Source organism: Triturus cristatus, chromosome 5_2, assembly GCF_964204655.1.
Source record: "Triturus cristatus chromosome 5_2, aTriCri1.1, whole genome shotgun sequence".
In the NCBI taxonomy this organism is placed as follows: domain Eukaryota; kingdom Metazoa; phylum Chordata; class Amphibia; order Caudata; family Salamandridae; genus Triturus; species Triturus cristatus.
In genome coordinates this window covers 494,988,699-495,008,534 of record NC_140588.1, presented here as the reverse complement: position 1 = coordinate 495,008,534, position 19,836 = coordinate 494,988,699, and the positions used below count along the sequence as shown (strand labels likewise).

The 19,836-nt window shown below is 39.8% G+C and overlaps 1 protein-coding gene and 1 long non-coding RNA gene across 2 annotated transcripts in view; both read left to right on the top strand.

The window, feature by feature from the left end:
* BMPER (BMP binding endothelial regulator) overlaps positions 1-19,836 on the top strand; it is a 448,094-nt gene that overhangs the window by 127,501 nt on the left and 300,757 nt on the right. Inside the window, exon 3 of the mRNA XM_085607488.1 lies at positions 11,809-11,908. Within this exon, the coding sequence (XP_085463614.1) occupies positions 11,809-11,908 (100 nt within the window). The remainder of the gene's footprint in view (positions 1-11,808; positions 11,909-19,836) is intronic.
* Positions 3,436-5,244, top strand: LOC146823201 (uncharacterized). The gene is made up of 3 exons (XR_014961885.1): positions 3,436-4,638; positions 4,720-4,829; positions 4,934-5,244. It is a non-coding gene; the product is annotated as an uncharacterized LOC146823201 (long non-coding RNA).

Sequence of the window (19,836 nt, the reverse complement as noted above, 5' to 3'; positions counted from 1 at the left end):
AAAAAAGTTTTTTGAAGGGAAAGAGAGTAGAGAGACCACTAATAAATCGGGCCTCAAACCACCATCCATCTGGACACCTAATACAGCAATGGTAGGACAAGAGGTGGATACCTTTGAAAAAGCAGTGACCACTGGTTTAGAGAAGCTATTAGATACAAAAGTATGGACTGAAAACAATTTATCAAAACAGGAAAGGGCGGCACTAAAGTCCTTGTCATCCTGTGATGATATCACCATAAAACCAGGAGACAAGGGAGGGAGCATAGTGGTGTTAACCACTGAAGACTATGAAAACAGAATGCTTAAACTACTGAATAATGAGACACACTATAAATCCAGTAGCGTGAGAGAATGGGACAGTCTTAAGAAAAAGGTGAGAGATGTTGTAACCTTCGCTAAAGAAGACAATATAATATGCGAAGAGGAATATCGATTCCTAATTAATGAGAACCCTAAGGTCCCAGCACTATATGGGCTGCCCAAAGTTCACAAAAACCTGGAAGACCCCCCAATGCGCCCTATAGTGTCAGGAATTGAATCTTTGACTGAGCCTCTCAGCAAATATGTGGACCACTTCATCCAGCCTTTGGTCACACAACTACCCTCATATATAAAAGATACCACCCATATGATTTCTAAAATTGAGGGTTTAGTATTCAATAAAGACACCCAATGGCTGGTATGCTTAGATATTGAAGCATTATATACCAATATCCCACAAGAGGATACTGTGAGAATGATGGAGGACATTTTGGGAAATGAGGCAGGGGATCTTACTGCACAAAACACCTTCATCATAAAATGCATTGATATAATTCTAAAAAACAACATCTTCTTATTCAAGCAAGATCACTACTGCCAGATCAAGGGCACCAGTATGGGAGCCACATGTGCTCCCAGCCTGGCATGCCTGTATGTTGGGAGATTTGAGACCCAACATATCTACAATGAGATGTGTCCCTTTTTTGAGAATGTAAAGTGCTGGTCTAGATTCATAGACGACATTTTCTTCATTTGGGACGGTCCAGAAAGGGATTTAGACACCTTCCTTGAATGGATCAATTGCGGGGATCCAAATCTTAAGTTTACCTCAAATAAAAGTCAATCAGCAGTAGACTTCCTAGACATCAGGATCCATGAAAAAGAAGGAGTCCTCAATGTAGAATTGTTCGTAAAACCCACAGACCGTAACACCCTGCTTCACCATACCAGCTACCATCCTAAATGCCAGAAAGATGGGATACCTTTCAGCCAATTCTTACGGATTAGGCGTAACTGCAGCGATAGATCCAGTTATGAAAAACACGCAGCCATCCTTAGAGTTAAGCTTGCACAGAGAGGATACCCTAAGCGCTTAATAAAACTAGCTTATAAGCGCGCCAAGTACTATAACCGTGATAGTCTGTTCGAGACATCGACAAAAACGAATGATCGTAATGATGGAATTATAATGGTATCAGACTACAACGGCTTTAGTAACAAGGTAAAAAACCTGATTAACAAGAACTGGGGCATATTGAATAAGGTAGGAGTGATACCAATGGCTAAACCAACATATGCATACAGGAGGAACAAGACCATCAGGAACCATTTAGTGCATACCTTTAAAGAACCAAAGAGTGGGGGACTAAGGAGTATTGCAAATAATACTCCTATTAGGGGAAACCTGCCATGTGGGTCTTGCTCACACTGTAAGAGCATCATTAAGACCGACAAACTGGAAATCAACGGTATAACTCATTGGATGAACGAACATGTTAATTGTCGCACATCTAATGTAGTGTACCTATTGCTGTGTCCTTGTAACAAATGTTACATTGGAGAAACCGGACGTGAAATGCGTCTAAGGCTCACGGAGCATCGATCCGCAATAAGAAACCAAAGAAAGAATGCTCCTTTGGTTGAACATTGGACATCTGAAAACCACAATATGGATGACATCAAGTGGTTCATCTTAGAAAAGATCAGGATTTCAGTAAGGGGAGGAGATTTAAACAAAAAACGTAAACAGAGAGAACAGTTTTATATGTCCAAATTTAAATCTTATTATCTAGGACTTAACGGTCGAGAGGAATGGGACAGAATGATTAGATAGTGCTGCAGATCTCTGCCCCACCACATCCAAGAAATACAGGATAGTAATATGAAAGTCTGTAATCATCTCCCTAATAAATATCAGGATTAACACGACCCAAATTAAGGCTGGCCCCAATGGGGAGAAATAAGCAAGTATAGGCAATGAAAATTGTATTATGTATTTAGGATGGCATTGTAGCTATAATGCAAGTATTTTCTGTAAAGACTATGCAAAAGAATCATGTTGTATTAGATATTGTTAACAAAAAGCACAATGCAGGTATACCCAATGTAACACGGTGACTGTTCTATTTTATTTTTATAACTGAATAAAGCAGACATGCAGTGTAGAAGATGTCCAATAGCAAGGTTGAACTTTATACCCATTCATTTTACAGTAACTGTTTTTTTCTTGTTGTATAGAAGAATACACAAATGATATGAAATGTAGTATATGGTGAATAGCAATAGTGAACCGTATGACATTTGTTGTGGAGTATAAATTGTTTTGACCTACGACCATAGGGTGGGATAAGGGGACACACCTCACAATAAGAAATGTGTGAAAATTGGCATGCCCTACAGGTTTATTGAAATATGTGATCATGGAACCACCAGCCGAGTAGAGGAATAACAGTTGAGCACAGAATGAGGCAGTTAATGAGCATTGCATCCTAGTACTTCTGTGCACAAAGAGAACTATGACATAATACCAAGATGCCAGTTGCAAATCAATTAAACAGTATCTTGTGTAATTAGAGAGACTAATACTCAAATTCTGTGAAATATAGGGCTGGGGACCAATTCAGTGACCGTGTAGTTCCTTAACAATGCAGCATAGCGAACTGCAAAAATGGCGTGAATTTAATGTGAACTTGTAACCAGCAAGGTAGAAATATTAACCTGGATAAATTCGAAAATCAACAACCAGGGGGACCGGGGATCGAACCCGTGATTCTGTAGTTCGCAAACTAGACTAAAAAACTACAAAAATGGCGGCCGAAAATTATCGAAATTCGGTCTGAATAAACCGGTGTGCCCAGGAGGAAGTTTACAATATCAAAATAAGATGGGATATTGTTATAAATAAATTAGAAATAATACAAGTCACCAGCTGAAAAATCGGCAAATATGGAAAAATTCGAAAATCAGTAACCAGGGGGACCGGGGATTGAACCCGTGGTTCTGTAGTTCGCAAATAAGACTTAAAAACTACCAAAATGGCGGCCGAAAACGATCGAAAATCGGTCTGAACAAACCGGTGTGCCCAGGAGGAAGTTTACAATATTAAAAGAAAAGGGGACAGTGTTATAAACAAATCAGAAATAATAATAGTCACCAGCTTAAAATTCGGCAAACAGGAGGACCCGGGATTGAACCCATGGACCTGTAGTCCTTAAAGGATTGATGCAAAAAACTACTAAAATGGCGCCGATAGACGGCTACCTTAATTGAATGTTAAATACCAATTTGGCAGGTAATAGGCATCCAATTAAGTATGCCTAGGGGTATTTAAAGCCTGCACAAACGACTGCATTCACCAGTTGCGGTGGAAGCAGGACGTTGTGACTAGCAGGCTCGCCGATTTTTAAAGGTAAGGACCGCTTTGGTGCAAACTAGATGGATAGAAGACTTGAGTAAGCATTGGGCACTCGAATGTATGTAGAGTGAGGGAGAGAATCTTTTCTCCTATGCAGGATTCCAAGACTGAAATCCTAGGAAAGGGGGAAAGTTGTGGTACTCCTTTTCTGAAGACCTTAGTCTATCAGCTTGCATTAAGCAAGTGCTCTAGGGAGGGTCATTAAGCAAGTGCTCTAGGGAGGGGCTGCTTGTGACAATCGCTTTTAACGCTGTAGCACTGCAAAGCGAACAGGGCACGGTTTCTGTTAGTTACCTCTGATAAAGAAATATTAAAGTACACCTCAGCACTGCTTTAAAACAGCATGAGTGACAATGAGAGTAGAGGACATACTTGTAATTAGCAAATTTGGCAAAATCTGGGGAATGCGATAAGAAGATTCTTCTATGCGAGGATCTAAATAAAACCTCCTCCAATATGACTTTTAATACACAGGTTGGGAGTAAAAGTAAAAACACCCCCAAGAAAACCTACAGTGTGGCTGACAGCGCTTAAAGAAAAGAAGACAGCGTTGTCAAGATTCAGGCTGCCACAAGATATTGCAGGCTCTAACTGGTATGTACTGAACCCCTTTCTAATTTAGAAGGAGTAGGGGATAGGTAGATGTCTAAAGCCATGATCTATGGATAACTGTACACTTAAATTGAACGTCATGTTATTCCGGTACAGGTATCAGGACACCACTTGAAAAGGTGCAGGGAAGGACAGCCTGAACTTAAACATTAGGCGAAAAACCTATTGGTAGGTATATGGATGTATTTGTTGAGAATAAACACCAGTGCCATGACATCATTATTTGAAGTATATAGCATTATCTATGTACCTTACAGGCACAGCTAAACAATTGAATACAGGCGGTGCATATCGAAAGACGTACCTGCTTTAAGACACCATTGAACATGTGTCAACGTGACTTTTTAAAAGTAAGTGTTTTGCTTAACAGCATGAGAATAGGCTAATAGGCTCAAAAAGTATGGTGAAATAACTCCATGCTCTTTTTGTAGAATTCTATGACTCCACTGACTATGATGCAAGTGGTCTAAAATCACAAAAGTTGAGAAGTGATAAAGTCGTCCTGAACACCCACAGAAGGACTTCAACCCCTACACTTAAAGTAAGGGCAGACAATATGTATAAGTGACACTAACAGCATAGCCCAGAACTAGAATCAACTCTCCATAGGGAAATGGTATTAATTATATGCATTCTCTTTTTTAGAAAGAAGAACAAAACTTTGGTTTTAAATTCTCGTCCGTCCTGAGGAAGGTGCTACTATTGTAACCTATGCACCGAAACGCGTCGACAGTGGGACTTTTTAAAGCATATGAAATGTATTTGTGTAGTATTTAATTTGCAATTTTGAAAGTACATGATTTGAAGTGTGTGTGACTCTGAGATAGATACCGTAATACGGAATTGTTAGATAGCATATATAAGACTGTACCAGAGCACCCAATCAGAGTATATATTGAATGCAATTTTAAAATATGATTTTATTGAACATAAGTGTTTTCCTATGAAAAATAAATTTTGAGAGTAACAAAAAGTATATTCTAGTCTGGAGTAATAATATTTGTCCAGTGTCACAGTCAAAAATCAAAGGTTATTGATCTAAATGTGTAGGCCTCATGGTCACCAACTAAAAGAGTAATACACAGAAAGGAATCTTTTTTTGATAAATATCTGACACCCAGTCCTTTCTGGTCCCTGGGAAACTCTCTTTTTTGAGATAAGTTTAAGATCACAACATCGAGCAGTCACGGGGTTGTCTCAGTCTTCCATTCTTTCGATGAAAATACAACAAGTACCAGTATGTTAGCTAAGAGTACCATCTGCTATTGACAGAGTAGAGATTCCATTTGCACAAGGATTTCTTCCGAAACCTTAATTGCTGTGAGGAATTTATGGTCTATAACAGATAGTTAAGAGTCACCTTGTTAAATAACACTTTCATGATTACTGGGTCCTTCTAAAATAGTCTCAACATTAATCATGTTTATTAATTCCCATCTCCTTTGATCAAGTGCAAAATTAGACAGTCTAGGTAGAGTGGATGTGGCTGGTGGGTGTTACCAGGGTTCACATACAATTGGTCAGGACCCAATTTGGATTGTAGCACAAACCAAAAAGGTGGTTTCACCCAGATAACACCTGTTCCAAGGTATTAGTGTTAGTGATTGGTTCCGTGCTTTTTTTCTTGTTCCTGTCATTTATAGGGTGAATTAATCCCCCAATCTTGTATTGGACGTAATACGAACAACAAAGGGTTACATTTTTTTGTTTGCAGTGGTCTTTTTATTTCAAAGACAAGTGTTGAAAGCATGGGAACAGCCGACACATGTTTTGCCCAGAGGCCAGCAGGCCAGGGCTTTTTCAAGGCAGATCAATCTCTTTAGGTTGAACGTATTCATGCATACAGTAATCCGGAATCTCGAGGAAAGGTCTTCTGTTTAGCGTGTAGGGTGCGGTCTGATTCTTTGTTGTTCGTATTACTTCCAATACAAGATTGGGGGATTAATTCACCCTATAAATTACAGGAACAAGAAACAAAGCATGAAACCAATCACTAACACTAATAGGTAGAGTGGAGTGTGTTGAAATTAGATGGAGTTAAACATCTGTACATTTTATGGGCTCAACACAACTGCTTTGATTCCTTGTGTAAAAGATACAATAGCTCTTGTTTTTAAGGAGTTTCTCTGGCACCTGTCTAAGTCAGGATGAAACTCAAATTCCTTCCCCTGATCCACAAATGCTGACCACAAAAGGCATCTAAATTCAGAATAAAACTGTTTAGTACATGTCAACTGAAATCTGGGCTTCTTCAACTCCGTCATGTTCACCAATACTACTGCCAAGTTTGGGAGCTACTCAGATTATTGCTTCCCATCTACATATGGAAGCTCGAGACGAGCTTCTTGCTGACATTCAGGTTCTCCATCTTCTTCTTGAAGAAAGCCCCACAATTCTTAGCCACCTGTAAAGCAAGGGGGTCAAAGAATCCAGGCAATTCAGGCTGTCCGGGCCATTCCGGCTATTCAATGCCATGTATTATTATATAAAGTGAAGTAATAGATAGTGCCAACAAGGGATATATTTCATGATCTACTTTGTTAGAGTCTATCATTAGTACCAAATATCTGACCGTAACATCAAAAATAAATTGTAACCAAGTTTGGATTAATTATCCAAGAGACAAAATAAATTTGCAACACCAGACTTATCTCTTATTTGTTATATTCAAAGTAGAACACCTTTTTCATCAGGTGTTCATAACCAGAAAGTTCTTCGAAACAATAATAACAAAAATTCAAATCCTTCTCAGTTAGATTTCCCTAGTCATCAATGTAGCACAACCCATTATCTCTAATAACAAATATGATGTCTCTCCTACACATAGGACCTAAATCTCCCCAATTGAATTTTAGCTAAGACTAAAAGGAAAATTGGGTTTAGACGTCAACGTTTTGGTCCCTCTTGTATGTTCCAGCCAGACTCTTAAGATCCTTTCAACTACATCTTCTCAGCACGACCAGAGTCAAAATGAGTCAAAATGACAAGTTAGGGAAGAAGATCATTCGCACCCTTGGTACCTAATTTGTGGTACAGTCTCCCACTTATAACAATTCGTATGAAGATGATGAGTCACAATGTCATGTTATGATATGAAGCAGCATTCATTTAGTTTGGGCGCGTTCCATTAAAAGTGTCTAGCAGCGGCAGCTGTAAGCGCTTCTCTATGGCATTCCACATGAAGTTGTCATTCTTCTGCACTCTAAGACATTTACAACCAAGCAAATTGATGTGCATGAGAGAGTCACTAAAATGTATCATGTGTCATGAGATCAATATTGAATATTATGAACCTTTATGTTTATGTTTGGGTGTTAGTAAAGCGCATGGCTGCCCGAGGGCTTACCCGCACTGGTGAGAGCTGAACTGGGTAATCGTGTCTACTAATGCATTAAATGAGGGAACAACCAGGTCTTGAGTTTTTTTTCTAATGGGGTATTCATCTTGCAGTTATCTAAGGCCGAGTGGGAGGCCGTTCCACAAATTAGGTACCAGGTGAGCGAATGAGCTTCCTCCCCATCTTGTTCTTTTGACTATGGTCGTGCTGAGGAGATGTAGTTGAAAGGATCTTGAGGGTCTGGCTGGAACATACACCCCATCATTGATCAAGGGGTCTTAGATCTACACATGAATTGTTCTGTCCTGAAGCTGGTCTCATCGATGTATTACCTGAGAGACTGAAACATCAACATCTAAACCCAAGTTTCCTTTTAGTCTTTGTTAAAATTCAATTGGGGAGATCTAGGTCCTAGGTGTAGGGCATACCCCATATTTGTTTTTATAGCTAGTGGGTTGTGCTACATTGAGGACTAGGGAAATCTTACTGAGAAGAATTTGATTTTCTGTTATCAATGGACTGAAGACTTTTCTGGTTATGAACCCCTAATGAAATAAGTGTCTTTCATTAAATATAACAAATAAGAGATACATCTGGTGTTGCAAATTTATTTCCTCTTTTGAATAACTAATAGAAACTTGGTTACAATTGATTTTTTAAGTCATGATCAGACATCTGGTGCTAATGATAGTCTCTAACAAAGTTGATCACAAAATATATCCCTTGTTGGCACTATTACATTACTTTTAATTAGCCAAGCCCACAAGGGGATATTGGGTTCCCTATATTGAGATAAATATGTACTAGTATAGTGTGTTTCTACAACGTCTATGGTTCCTATCGCTTTTGAAATCTGAGCTTCCTTTAAGGTTCTGGAATTCTCATGGTCTACAGTCAACGTGGTCTGTTGACATTTTTTTGATTGCGTTTCATATTGTTGACAAATAAGTCATCTTTGATATTTGCAGGTAAGGTTAGAAAAGGCAAATATATATTATTCAGTTATGGATAATAATGGATAATGGCTGGTGAGATCATGTTATTTAGAGCACTATGTATATGAATGTGTGTGCCTAAGGACGTTGCCATTTACTCCATTCTGCTTGGTGCACTGGTGCCCATTACTCAGTTTGGGCTGGCTGTAAAGTATTATTATTATTTTTTTTTTGTGGCTCTGATGCAATGAATCAAATGATGTCTACTGTTGCTTTGAAGAGATTATTGTGTCAAAATATGCAACTATATTATCTCCGATCATATTTATGATGATGATACCTAGATCCAAGTGAGCATGCGCAAGTTATAGACAAGGTGTCTAAAGTGACAGGCTGCTTTTTAGTGGACAAGAGCTGGGTGAACATTGATTGCTTGTGACTCAGCTGTGGTAAATCTATGTTCTGTTGTTGGCTAGCATGGTGGATACTGATTTGCCGCAGTAACTTATGACACAAATGGGGCAGCCAGCAACTCCAATGGAAGAAGTAGAGAATTTGGGTGGCATTTTTCATAATCAAATGACCTTTGAATTGACCTTTGAACCAGGCATGCAGGATGTGTTCAAATCACTATGCCCTGTCCAAGGTCCGCTCAAATCTCAAAATTGCTCATCAAAAGCTGGTGGTTGAGGCATTAATTAAGTCAAAACTATATCATTGCATGCCTATGTATCTCAATCTGCTGAAAGTATCTCTTGAAAAAATGCAATCATTCACAAAAATTGATTATTTTCATTATCCAAAACCTGAAAAGCATGACCACGTGTTGACAAATCCTATGCGAATGGCCTAGTTGATATTTGGCCCTCAAACTCAACACTGCGCATATATCTTGTCTTGAAAGTCATTACTGCAGAGGGCCTTAGATACTGCTGTACATTTTCAGATGGTGCTTGTTCAAATTTTGTGGTCAGGCCCAAAAGGTGGCAGATGGGATACCTCAATGCTATGCAAATATCACCAAGCTTGGTTTTCTTAAAAACATTCATTCTACCATTTCCATTTATATACTTAGGCCATGATTAAGAGTGACATGTAGGGCAATCAGAGAATTATTGCATTTGGTGAAATTGAATACCCCATGGTCCAGAATTTGTCCCCTATAATTACATCTAATTATACGTTTTGCCATTCAAAATGGGGCCTAACCTGTGGTCAATGGTGCTTTCCAACCAAAATCTGCAAATCCTGGTATTTACTGTGTATGTTCTTCAGTCTATGTTTTATGTATAATTTAACTTGCTGACATGTAATTGTTGAAAATTGCAGGGGTGCAGACTTTATTGCACCCAGGAGTGCTAAGGTGCAGTAAACTTTGCAATACACTAAATACCGATCTCTAGGCAAAGAGCGGTCAGAATTATCTAGTTCACTTGTATTAAGGGCCTTGAATTAATGACACAACAAGAGAAAAACCTGTGCCTATACTACCATAAGGGTGCACTTACTCTGTTTGCACCACGGTGCACCCTAAAACAAGTACGTTGGGTGTAAACAGGGAAAGTTCGCCCTATTATGGTGAATGCGCTGCACTCATGGTAACTGCAAACTTGTGCTGCCCTGAGGGCAGCGCATTCAAGTGAAATACAGTGCGACTGCTTCAAAGACACTCCTTGTTTCACAGTGCAGGAGGCACGACCTGCACTTTCAAGAGAGGGAAGGGATCCCCTTGTAGGCAGGTGCAGTGAGTCATTTCACCAACCTGCAAGGGGATATCTGAGGGCTCCATAGATAGGACCCCCTTTCTCCCCTCCGGACGGCTGCCTTAAGGAGGCACACTGAAAGTGTATCATATTTTTCTGGCGGATGTTTGCCTCTGCGCCCGCATCCATACTAGGGCATGAGTGCAGAGGCAAAGTGATTCCCTCATTTGCATTGAGCCACGTCCCCATGCAAATGAGGGAATGTCTTCTAGTGATAACGCCGGCACTACATGTGTACGAGCACTATCTGTATTACAGAATGGGCCGCACAAGTGTCTGTGGCCCCTTCTGTAATACCTAAGTGTCCAGGGGGCGCACAAAGCAGGCGCGTATGCCCGTTGCGCCCCGGGCATTCTCTGTAATACGGCTCAGGTAGCGGTGATTAGAACTCTTTATACTTTGTTTACTTTTATCGAGGACATACACTCCTTAGGAAATTATATGTTTAATATATATTGTTTTAATCATATACCATGTGTTTTGATTCCAATTTTATGGACTTTGGAATGCTATTATCTTTAATTTAAAAACTACCCTACTTAATATATATGTTTTTCTTTCCAGAAACTGGGATTTGTGGTATTGTTTGCTCATTCTGAATATTAAACATCAACAAATGTTGTCTCATGTTCTGGAAAAGCATGCGTTTTCTGAACAGATTGTTCCATCTGAGTTAGCATTAATTGACTGACCCCAAAATAAACTGCTGTCTGAATCAAGCTGCATGCTTTGCACAGCCACAATAACTAATTCCACCTAATAATTTTAAAATATATAAGCCATGTTTAGAACAGCTCTTAATTAGTGAAAAACGCCTAATACTGGATCTTAGAAGCTGGAATCAGTATACTTTTAGTGTAGAAACGTGTTGTGTTTTCTTAATTTATCACTACGCCGTCTCTCTTACTAACAGGAAGAAATGTACTGCTATGAACGGGGCTAACAAATATGTATGTGTATAAAACATTACATTTCTCTGAAATTCTGTATATGGAACGCTTCGAACAAGATTCTGGTTGCAGATGTATTACCTTAAATTGATCCCTGATGAAGTTGTTCAATTCTCATTTTGAAAGTATGAATTATTTTTCATGTAAAAGCCTGGAAGAATGTTCCACACAATCTCAGACTCTCATATTTCATTATTTCATCTTGCTCCGCGCCATCTAGCTCCAATTAATTTCAGTGATATGATTCATCATTGGCAGAGTGGGTCATACTTCAGACAACCGCCCCCTTGCATTGTATTATAATATCTACTGTATAATGTGCAGATATGTTTTTAAGTAGCTTGAGTTTTTAATAATCTTTGCAAAAAAGAATATCTCTTTTACCAGACATTAAAGCTGGGTGGAAATCACCATTAATTAGAGACTGGGGAACAGTAATTTGTGATCAAATTATATGGGTGAGAAAGACCGCCATCTTTTAATCTACAAAGTGTCAAGTCCTAATGCACATTTCCTCTCCTTTTTCATTTTGTAGAATCAGGAAGTGACGTGCAAACGAGAGAGGTGTCCAGTGATCTCGAAGGATTGTGCACTGGTAGTGAAGCAGAGGGGAGCCTGCTGTGAGCGTTGTAAAGGTACATTTTGCTTGTTTGTACTACTGTTCTAGGCTGTTCCCAAAATATCCATGGAGAACCCTGCTGATGCAAAGTGTATATACATGACAAAACTCCACAGCACCACATCACACAAATATTTTGTGCAGGTTCAAAAATGGATTCAATCTATTTTGCACCATTCTGTTGCTATGCATCTAGGAATAGAGGAAAGGGGTTTTGTTGAAGGGTCAATACTTAGATAATCGAAATGCACCATTTTTGCAACCTATGTACTAGTGGACAACCCTGTTTGACAAAAGTTTTCTTTTAGGTGCAAAGGATTATATATTCTGGTCCAGACTTGGATAGGAGAAATACTGGTTTACTCCTTTATTTATTTACACAAGCAGCAATTTTAGTGCACATTGTTTTTGCTCAGTTGTTTGCACCAGTGCAAGCCTTTGCTTTGTATAAACTCTGTACACACTCTAACAGCCCATACATACATGGAGAGAGTGACACTATATATGCTGTAGAGAGGAATGGCATCACATTGCGCAGACTTCAGTTTGGTTAGTACGCGGAGAAGTGAATTTCAAGCATGCTGCCAATGGATCATGATCTATATTGTAGAATACACGTTAGTCCAAAACCCTTCACAAAAATGGACAGGTTGTCAGGTTTGACCCCCAAGTGTCTTCATTGCAGTATTTCAGTGCCATTAAGCATCAAAGCGCTGCTTCTGTAATGCTAGACATTCCAAGCGCACATTATTCATGAGTTTATCTACACAGGAAGCATAGTCAAATGTACATGCTGTTTGAACCCTGTAGATTAGAGAACTCCCATGGCCCAGGGTGCAGGTAACATCACACCTGGATTGCAGATTGAAGACTACCCTAGAGGAGGTCCCCAAGCTGCACTACCCCAACATGGCCTAAAGCAGGAGTTGAGAGGGTGAGAGGACCCTAATCTCCCTCTAGGATCAACCACCTTGTCAATGGTTGTTCATTGGCACCCTTGTGCAGTCACACAGAGAAGCAACTGGGGAGGCTGCTGAGAGGGTACACTTTTTATAGGGTGCTGCCCAGTCCTTCAAAGCACACATCAAAAAAGTTCTTTAAAGGTGTTGTGAGTGCTGCTGATATGCTAATGAAACTACATGACCTTTAGGTAGCTCCCAAAAGTGAAATTACTTTTTTCATATGATGGGTGAGAATATTCTCACTTTGGTGTCTAAAAGAAGAGGTCAATGTATTTAAAACAAGCATTGGCGTAGCCAATAGGTCTCGCCTTTGGGACCTTATAAGTGTTTAGCCATGCAATACTTTCATAACTAAATACTTATAAGGTCCCAAAAGCGAGACCTATTGGCTATGCCAAGCGGCCGTGCGGCCAGGAAAGGGAAAGTGATAGCGATCACGATCAAACATCAAAGCGGCCCTGCGGCCGCGAAAGTGAAAGTAATCGCGGTAAAGCGCGGCACGCGCGCCCGCGCTCATGCACTGTAGCTCTAGGCTGGCCTGGTAGCACTTTTTGGAGCCCTCTCAATAAGTCTCGCCAGACCAGCGCATGCGCTGGGTCAGGCGAGACCTAAAAATGTGCGCTTGGGGAAAACGTGATATAGCACCGAGCTGACAGCATTCAAGCACAGGGCGTGTGCCCACTTACCTCTTATGGAGAATGAATCAACTGCAGCCTGTGGCAATCCTTCCAAGTATGAAAAAAGTATGGCCTCATCGTGATTGACGACAGAAGGAAGAAGCCTGCTTCCATGCATGCACTCAGAATCGGAACTCGGTAAGCACTGAGCCTTTATTAAATATATGTTCATCCCATTACAAGTGTCCCCGTACTATTACCAATGCGCATGCTCCCTCCCCCTCTCTACAGACCCGTCTTGACAGCGCTTTGATCGTGCCATCTTCCACACACGTGGATCCTTACATTGTGCGCATTCACGTAATAGCCTGCTCACCACCCACCTCACACTTGGGGTAAGTTCCAGGTCTGTTCCAAGTTACAATACTAGGTCATGCCTCCAACCCCCACTTTTTGAATGCTAATTACTCGTTTTTCTCACGTGTGTAGCTCCCGGCTGGGACCCATGTGAGCATCCCTTTCTTATCCTTTGCATGGTGCCACATCCTCCACACGAGCTGGTCCATTACCCTTCAGGTACTATACAAACGAAACCTTAGTTCCACCACATAATACTAGTTGCTTAAAATGAGCCACATACTCACATTATCCCTCATCTTCTCATAGGTGTCCCTACGATCATAGGTCCTGAAGAGACCCTACACTGCACACATAGTCAAAACGCCGTCGACAAGTTGCATAAACAAACCATTGTTCACCAGCATTGATCACTGTATCTAGCGCTGTATACTGTACATATATATGTAAATGGTCGTTTATATGAAGCATTGGAAACCTTGTATATATTTCACATATATGTCACTAATTTTCTAGGTTCCGTTTTTCACTGGGACACCTTTCACTCAGAACTATATGTTCAAATGTATTAATTTGTAACAGTATTTCCTTTCAAGGATTATATAAATATTTTATTGTGTATTTGCTTCCTTCTCTCTCCAATATCACTATAACCCAATATATTGCCATTGTGCTCATATACATTGAGATTACTTCATTAAGGGTCCACAGGAGCCTCTGTCTTTTGATAATAAGTTTATTGCCCTTGTTCCGTGTGAGTAGGGTTCCCTTGTTCCTGTTATATGATTAATTCCAGGACATGATTTCCAAAAATGCTAAATGTAAAAATGTGTAAAGTTCTATATAGATATCTAGCACAAAAGTCCTATTGCACCTACATTTTTTATAGATATTCTAGCAGTGTCTTCATGGAATTTCCGAGGGTGGCCTTATTTCCAACCTCCTGACTTCAGTGTCTGGATCTAAGCCCTCCAACCATGAGAGTGCTGGCAATGGACCTCCAACATCTGGGAGGCTGTCTTCACCCTCCATCTTGTGTCAGGTGCACCCTAGGTTGATCCCTCTGAGGTTGGTGCTTCACACTCGTTCACATGTGGAGTCCTCCTGCTACCCATGTGCTACACACATTGTACCAGCCATGGCCCGTGCAGGTGAGCCCTGGTGGGGGTGGGGGGGATTTTGACAGACGATGACGAGGGCAAATGATAGAATTTCCACATTTGCCACAGTCTGAATATCATGCACAATCAATAACATGATGCAAAATTATGGGTCCCCATAAACATTTTTAACTGGAGCATAGCAGATGTCCGAAGGCTGAGCAGTGCCTCCGTCATGCGTGTTACAATGTTAGGTATCTCACTCTCTCATTTTATATCAGAAGTTAATGTTACACCCCCGTCTTCTTCATTGTAAAGAGTATGATGTGTTTCACACAAATGACTGGACTTAGTGCTATGGAACAATATAGAGACTTAGTACAATAGCGCAATCCAGTGTCTACTTCCAAAAAACGTGTAAATTGTTGCTCACTTGTTGGATTATATGCAGAACACCAGAGCAGGTCAGTGAAGGGTCGTCTTTTTTCTGGTGATTTCACGGTCTTATGACATACTAGACATCAGTAACCTTGACCGAGGAGCGCAAGGACACAAGTAAGTGACGGAAACAAATTGTACAACATCCAGTTATCAGGTTAGCTGCCTTTCGATAAGGGCTCCAGTCAGGATTGAAAGGCAGCGAGTCAGGCAATGCATTTGAGGCAGAAACATTCCAGGAACGTGATAAGAAATAGAAGGTCAGTGATTTGTCTCAGACGTGAAGGAGGAACTTCGCATGAACCCTAATAACATTGCAGTACCATGAAAGAACCGTGGTCACTTTGTCAGCATCGTGATGACTTTGCAAAAAGAACTAACACTTTAATAATCTTCTTCATAACCACTTTAAAAGCCATAGCACACATTGGAGATTATGAAATAATAGCTTGAGATGCCATGACAAACACTTAAAACCTCTTGCTGTGTTATGACACTTTGTTGCTGTGCTTTTAGCATTACATTGAAAATCTGTGTTGCGCATGCAAAGTGCATGGTTATATTTAGAGCTACTGAAATTATGCGTTTGTACGGCTGTAGCAATTAACACCTAATTATGAATTTGCCACATTTGCCATAAAATCCATCATCTGCCACATTATCTGCAGATTTGAACAGAAACACATTTTTGTTCTACCTCAAATGGTTCCAAAGTTGCTAAAAATGCAGCAGCATGTGTTGCCGCATGGTGGAAGTCCCTTTTCAAAACTTAGCTGGTCAGCTTTTTATTGCTCATTGCTATATTTGAGTGTTAAAATTGCGTAAATGAAATTCAGCCAATGCTCAGACAGTGTTACATTGTTTAAAAATAATAATAAATGAAGAAATATTATTACAGAACGTGCCACGTTATGCCGCATAATGTGCCTTTTCATGCCGCATAATTTACTCAACCCTGTTGCATAATTTTGCCTTCTCCTGCCACATAATTCCAGTGACCGTGGCTATATTCAATAGATGGATGTTTCTGTTTTTGGCTTCTCCCGCAGCATTTTTCCTAATGTCACCTGTTAAAAAACATGTACTTAAAATTCTAAAAAAAATCAGAGCAAACGTAGCTGAGAAAAACTCGATTTCTGTGACTTGTTTTCACTATTTTACTAAGAATCCCTATTGTGATAATTGTCTAGGGGCCAAACTGCATGAAGGATGTTCACAGCACTCTGCAGTTCCTGTGCCAAGTGAGGAAAACTGGCCAGCTTCTTAGTTTACCCTATTAAAAATGTAATGTGTTACCAGAGAAGTATGAAGAAAATAAGAAACGTCAATTCAAATATTCTTGTCTGGGCAAGAGAGCAAGATGAATTAATTGGTCATTTCCAATTGTGAGCTTTCCACTTTCTGAAAATAAGAGGAAACCTGATGCACATTTGTGTAGGAAGGGAATGTGCAAACATAGAGAAACAGATTATGAATGGTGTGGCAGCCAAACTTTGGTCAGGAAATAGCTGCAATAGCATGGCAGGACCTGTAGTACTGGGGTTATTTCACATGTACCACAGTGCCAAATGTCAACAATATTTGTAGCCTTCGATCTTATCTTTCCCTCCCTCCTGTCATGCGTGAGATGCTTATACTGTAACTCTTTGTGTCATCGGTCTTAATCTTTATTTACTTCATTCTGTAAATCATTCGCTTCATAACGACTGAAGAAAAGATAACAAACACATTTCATTCCTGACAAAACACCTCATAATAATTTCATAGTTTTAAGGGCTATAACATATAATAAAAGATCATGAAAACAATTATCTGATACCTAAGTATTCAGTTGCATAATGCACATGTGTACAAGTCCAATACCAAATTAGTTGCAATGTAACACGATACACTGTGATAGATTCACAAATGTTCTGAGAAATTTAACCACCAGACTCTGCAGACTCAATGCATAGTTTGTGTTTTTTTAAGCGCACATTTTTCTTGAGCACCTTCTATAAAAAAAGACCCTTCTACCTGGTTTCAGATGAATGTCATCTACAGAAACAAAGCCTTTTTTAGGTAAAGCTACTGACTGAAGCAAATCATGAGTAGAGAATTCGTATATGGCCCAGTGCAAACTGAAAAATGTCACACTAGTCGATTTTAAGTTCATGAAACAGTTTCTCTTTTACAAATTTAAAAAATAAAATTCAGGCTTCATAAATCCTGACTTCCAGGAGGTTGGATCAGGAACATTTTACTAGCAGGAAACACAAAACACGTCTTGTTCAGTTTTGTACATCATGGTATTTGCTGAGGGCTTTGCCCCAGTGCCTAATTTGAGCATGTGGTTTCCGGTGCTCGGACTAAAGACAGATTGAGAAAAGAAAACAATAAGTTTCAGAATCCATGTTTTTCAGTTTGTATGCAGCTCCTTGATGCCAGTTCATAGCTCATTGTGCTTAAGTAGAAAGAGTTCAACTAATGAACTGCAAGCAACAAAAAGGTCTCTGTGTCAAAAGCAGTAACCGGCTTACCCATCTACATTAAATTCAAATCTGTAAACTTCATGTTACACAATGTGCTTTGCAACAGGCACATTAACCCTCTATGCTACTTTATGAGTCAAAACTGTGACTAGACAAAGCACAGATCTCTCATGAACTGCAATAACCACCATAGCTATTTTGCCCTTATTATTGAAAATTTCTGGACACACACATTTTTCTGCAGCAGGTGCCACCCACACAAACCATTCTAAAATCCAGCTTCTTTGTGACCAATTAAGTAAAACAGACCAGAATTTCTATCACATTTCTCCTTGTTACCATTTTTTGGGGGCAGTTTAAAAAAATGAATGCATACATTGAATGTCAGACTCTGCTTTAAATTACTCTGTCTCTCGTGACTCCCCCCCCTTCCCATTGCCACGCCTTGACACCCAGTATACTGGGTTCCCGGAGTAAATTTGTTTAATTTCCTGCATTGCATATGACAGCTAAATTATCACCCAGTGGAGAGCTTCAGAAGGCAGAGTAATTGAAGAAAGAAGGGGCTGTTGGTCTTGGAATTTGAATCATTCATAGGTTGATACTTGAATGATGCATAATTAATAATCTTGATTTGTTAAAGGAACTCACATGCATTTCTTTGTAAATGAGGGTGAAGATTTTGAAGCTAGTTTGTGTTTGACCTAAGTTCATTTGTCTTCTGTGGGCGTGTTGTAAAACATCATGATTTGACGATCTTGGCATGCATATTTTGAATTTCTTTTAGATTAATAACTCCTTGTTAATTTAGTAACACCTTACAGTAGTGTTGTTTATGTCACACTACAACACTGGTGATTGTGGCAATTTGTTTTTCTAGCAGTATGGGTTGGATGCATTGTGACTGAATATCATGTGAAATTTTCCAGTAGGCCACAAGTAGGCCAGTCCAATGCGTATATACATCCTTCTGCTGAATACATCTCAGAGATCCATGAAGCGAATCTGCTATAGGGGTTTGTGGCTATACTCCGGGGTTCATGATGTGCTGCGTTTTCCATGAAAGTACACCAGTGAAGGGTAGATTTAAGGCTTATGGAAGGGTATTTGAAATCTGCATGACAACAGGTAAACACACAATGAGCAGCACAAGCGCACATGTATACGGGTGATCTGGACCGGTGCTGGAAGTTCCACAGTTTTCACTGTTGTCTGTCCAATGGACACCAAGACCTTAAGCCTACAATGCTATTTCTTTCTAGATGAGCTAGAAATTAAGGCCTCTAAACACACATTCTTTTGTATTTCCAAAACAACAAGCTCCTTCAGACCATCTCAGAGATTTTATTGCAATGTGCATGATGTAGACATGCAAGTGTAAATTCATAGGGGCAAGCACAGAAAATGTTTAACTTATGGGTGGCCTTGGAGGAGACGTGGCCTAATGGCCAAACCTGCTAGCTTTGCAACCAGGGAGTCAGGGCAAAGGCACTCCTGTGCTTCTGAACAAATCACTAAGGCCTTGATTTATAGTTCAGCAGAAGCTTTTGTTTGTCACAAACATGATGAATATCCCATCCGCCAAATTACAAGTACATCATATTCAGTGGCACTTGTACTACTGCAGACGGTATATCCGTCACGCTTGTGATGGAGTAACCCATCCACTGGAATCTCCATCAGGCCCTTAATATCCCTGTGCCAGAATTTGTTTTTACCATGTGTAATACGCTCTAAAGCCTTTAGAGCACACATGTGCTATATAAAATCTACAAAACCAGTCGATAGCTCTTCCTGACAATGAGCAGGAGACAAAATACATAATTATGTATCTCTTGTCTAAAGTCCTTATTCATAATTAAGGCTCCCAATTTTCTGTTTTTACTGATTTTTACAGATAAATACAGACAGAAAACAATGTGATACCTGTCAGTATTTATTTTTAAAAGCAGGAAAACACTGACATTTTTGCTTGTTGTGAAAGACTCTCCATGCTGTC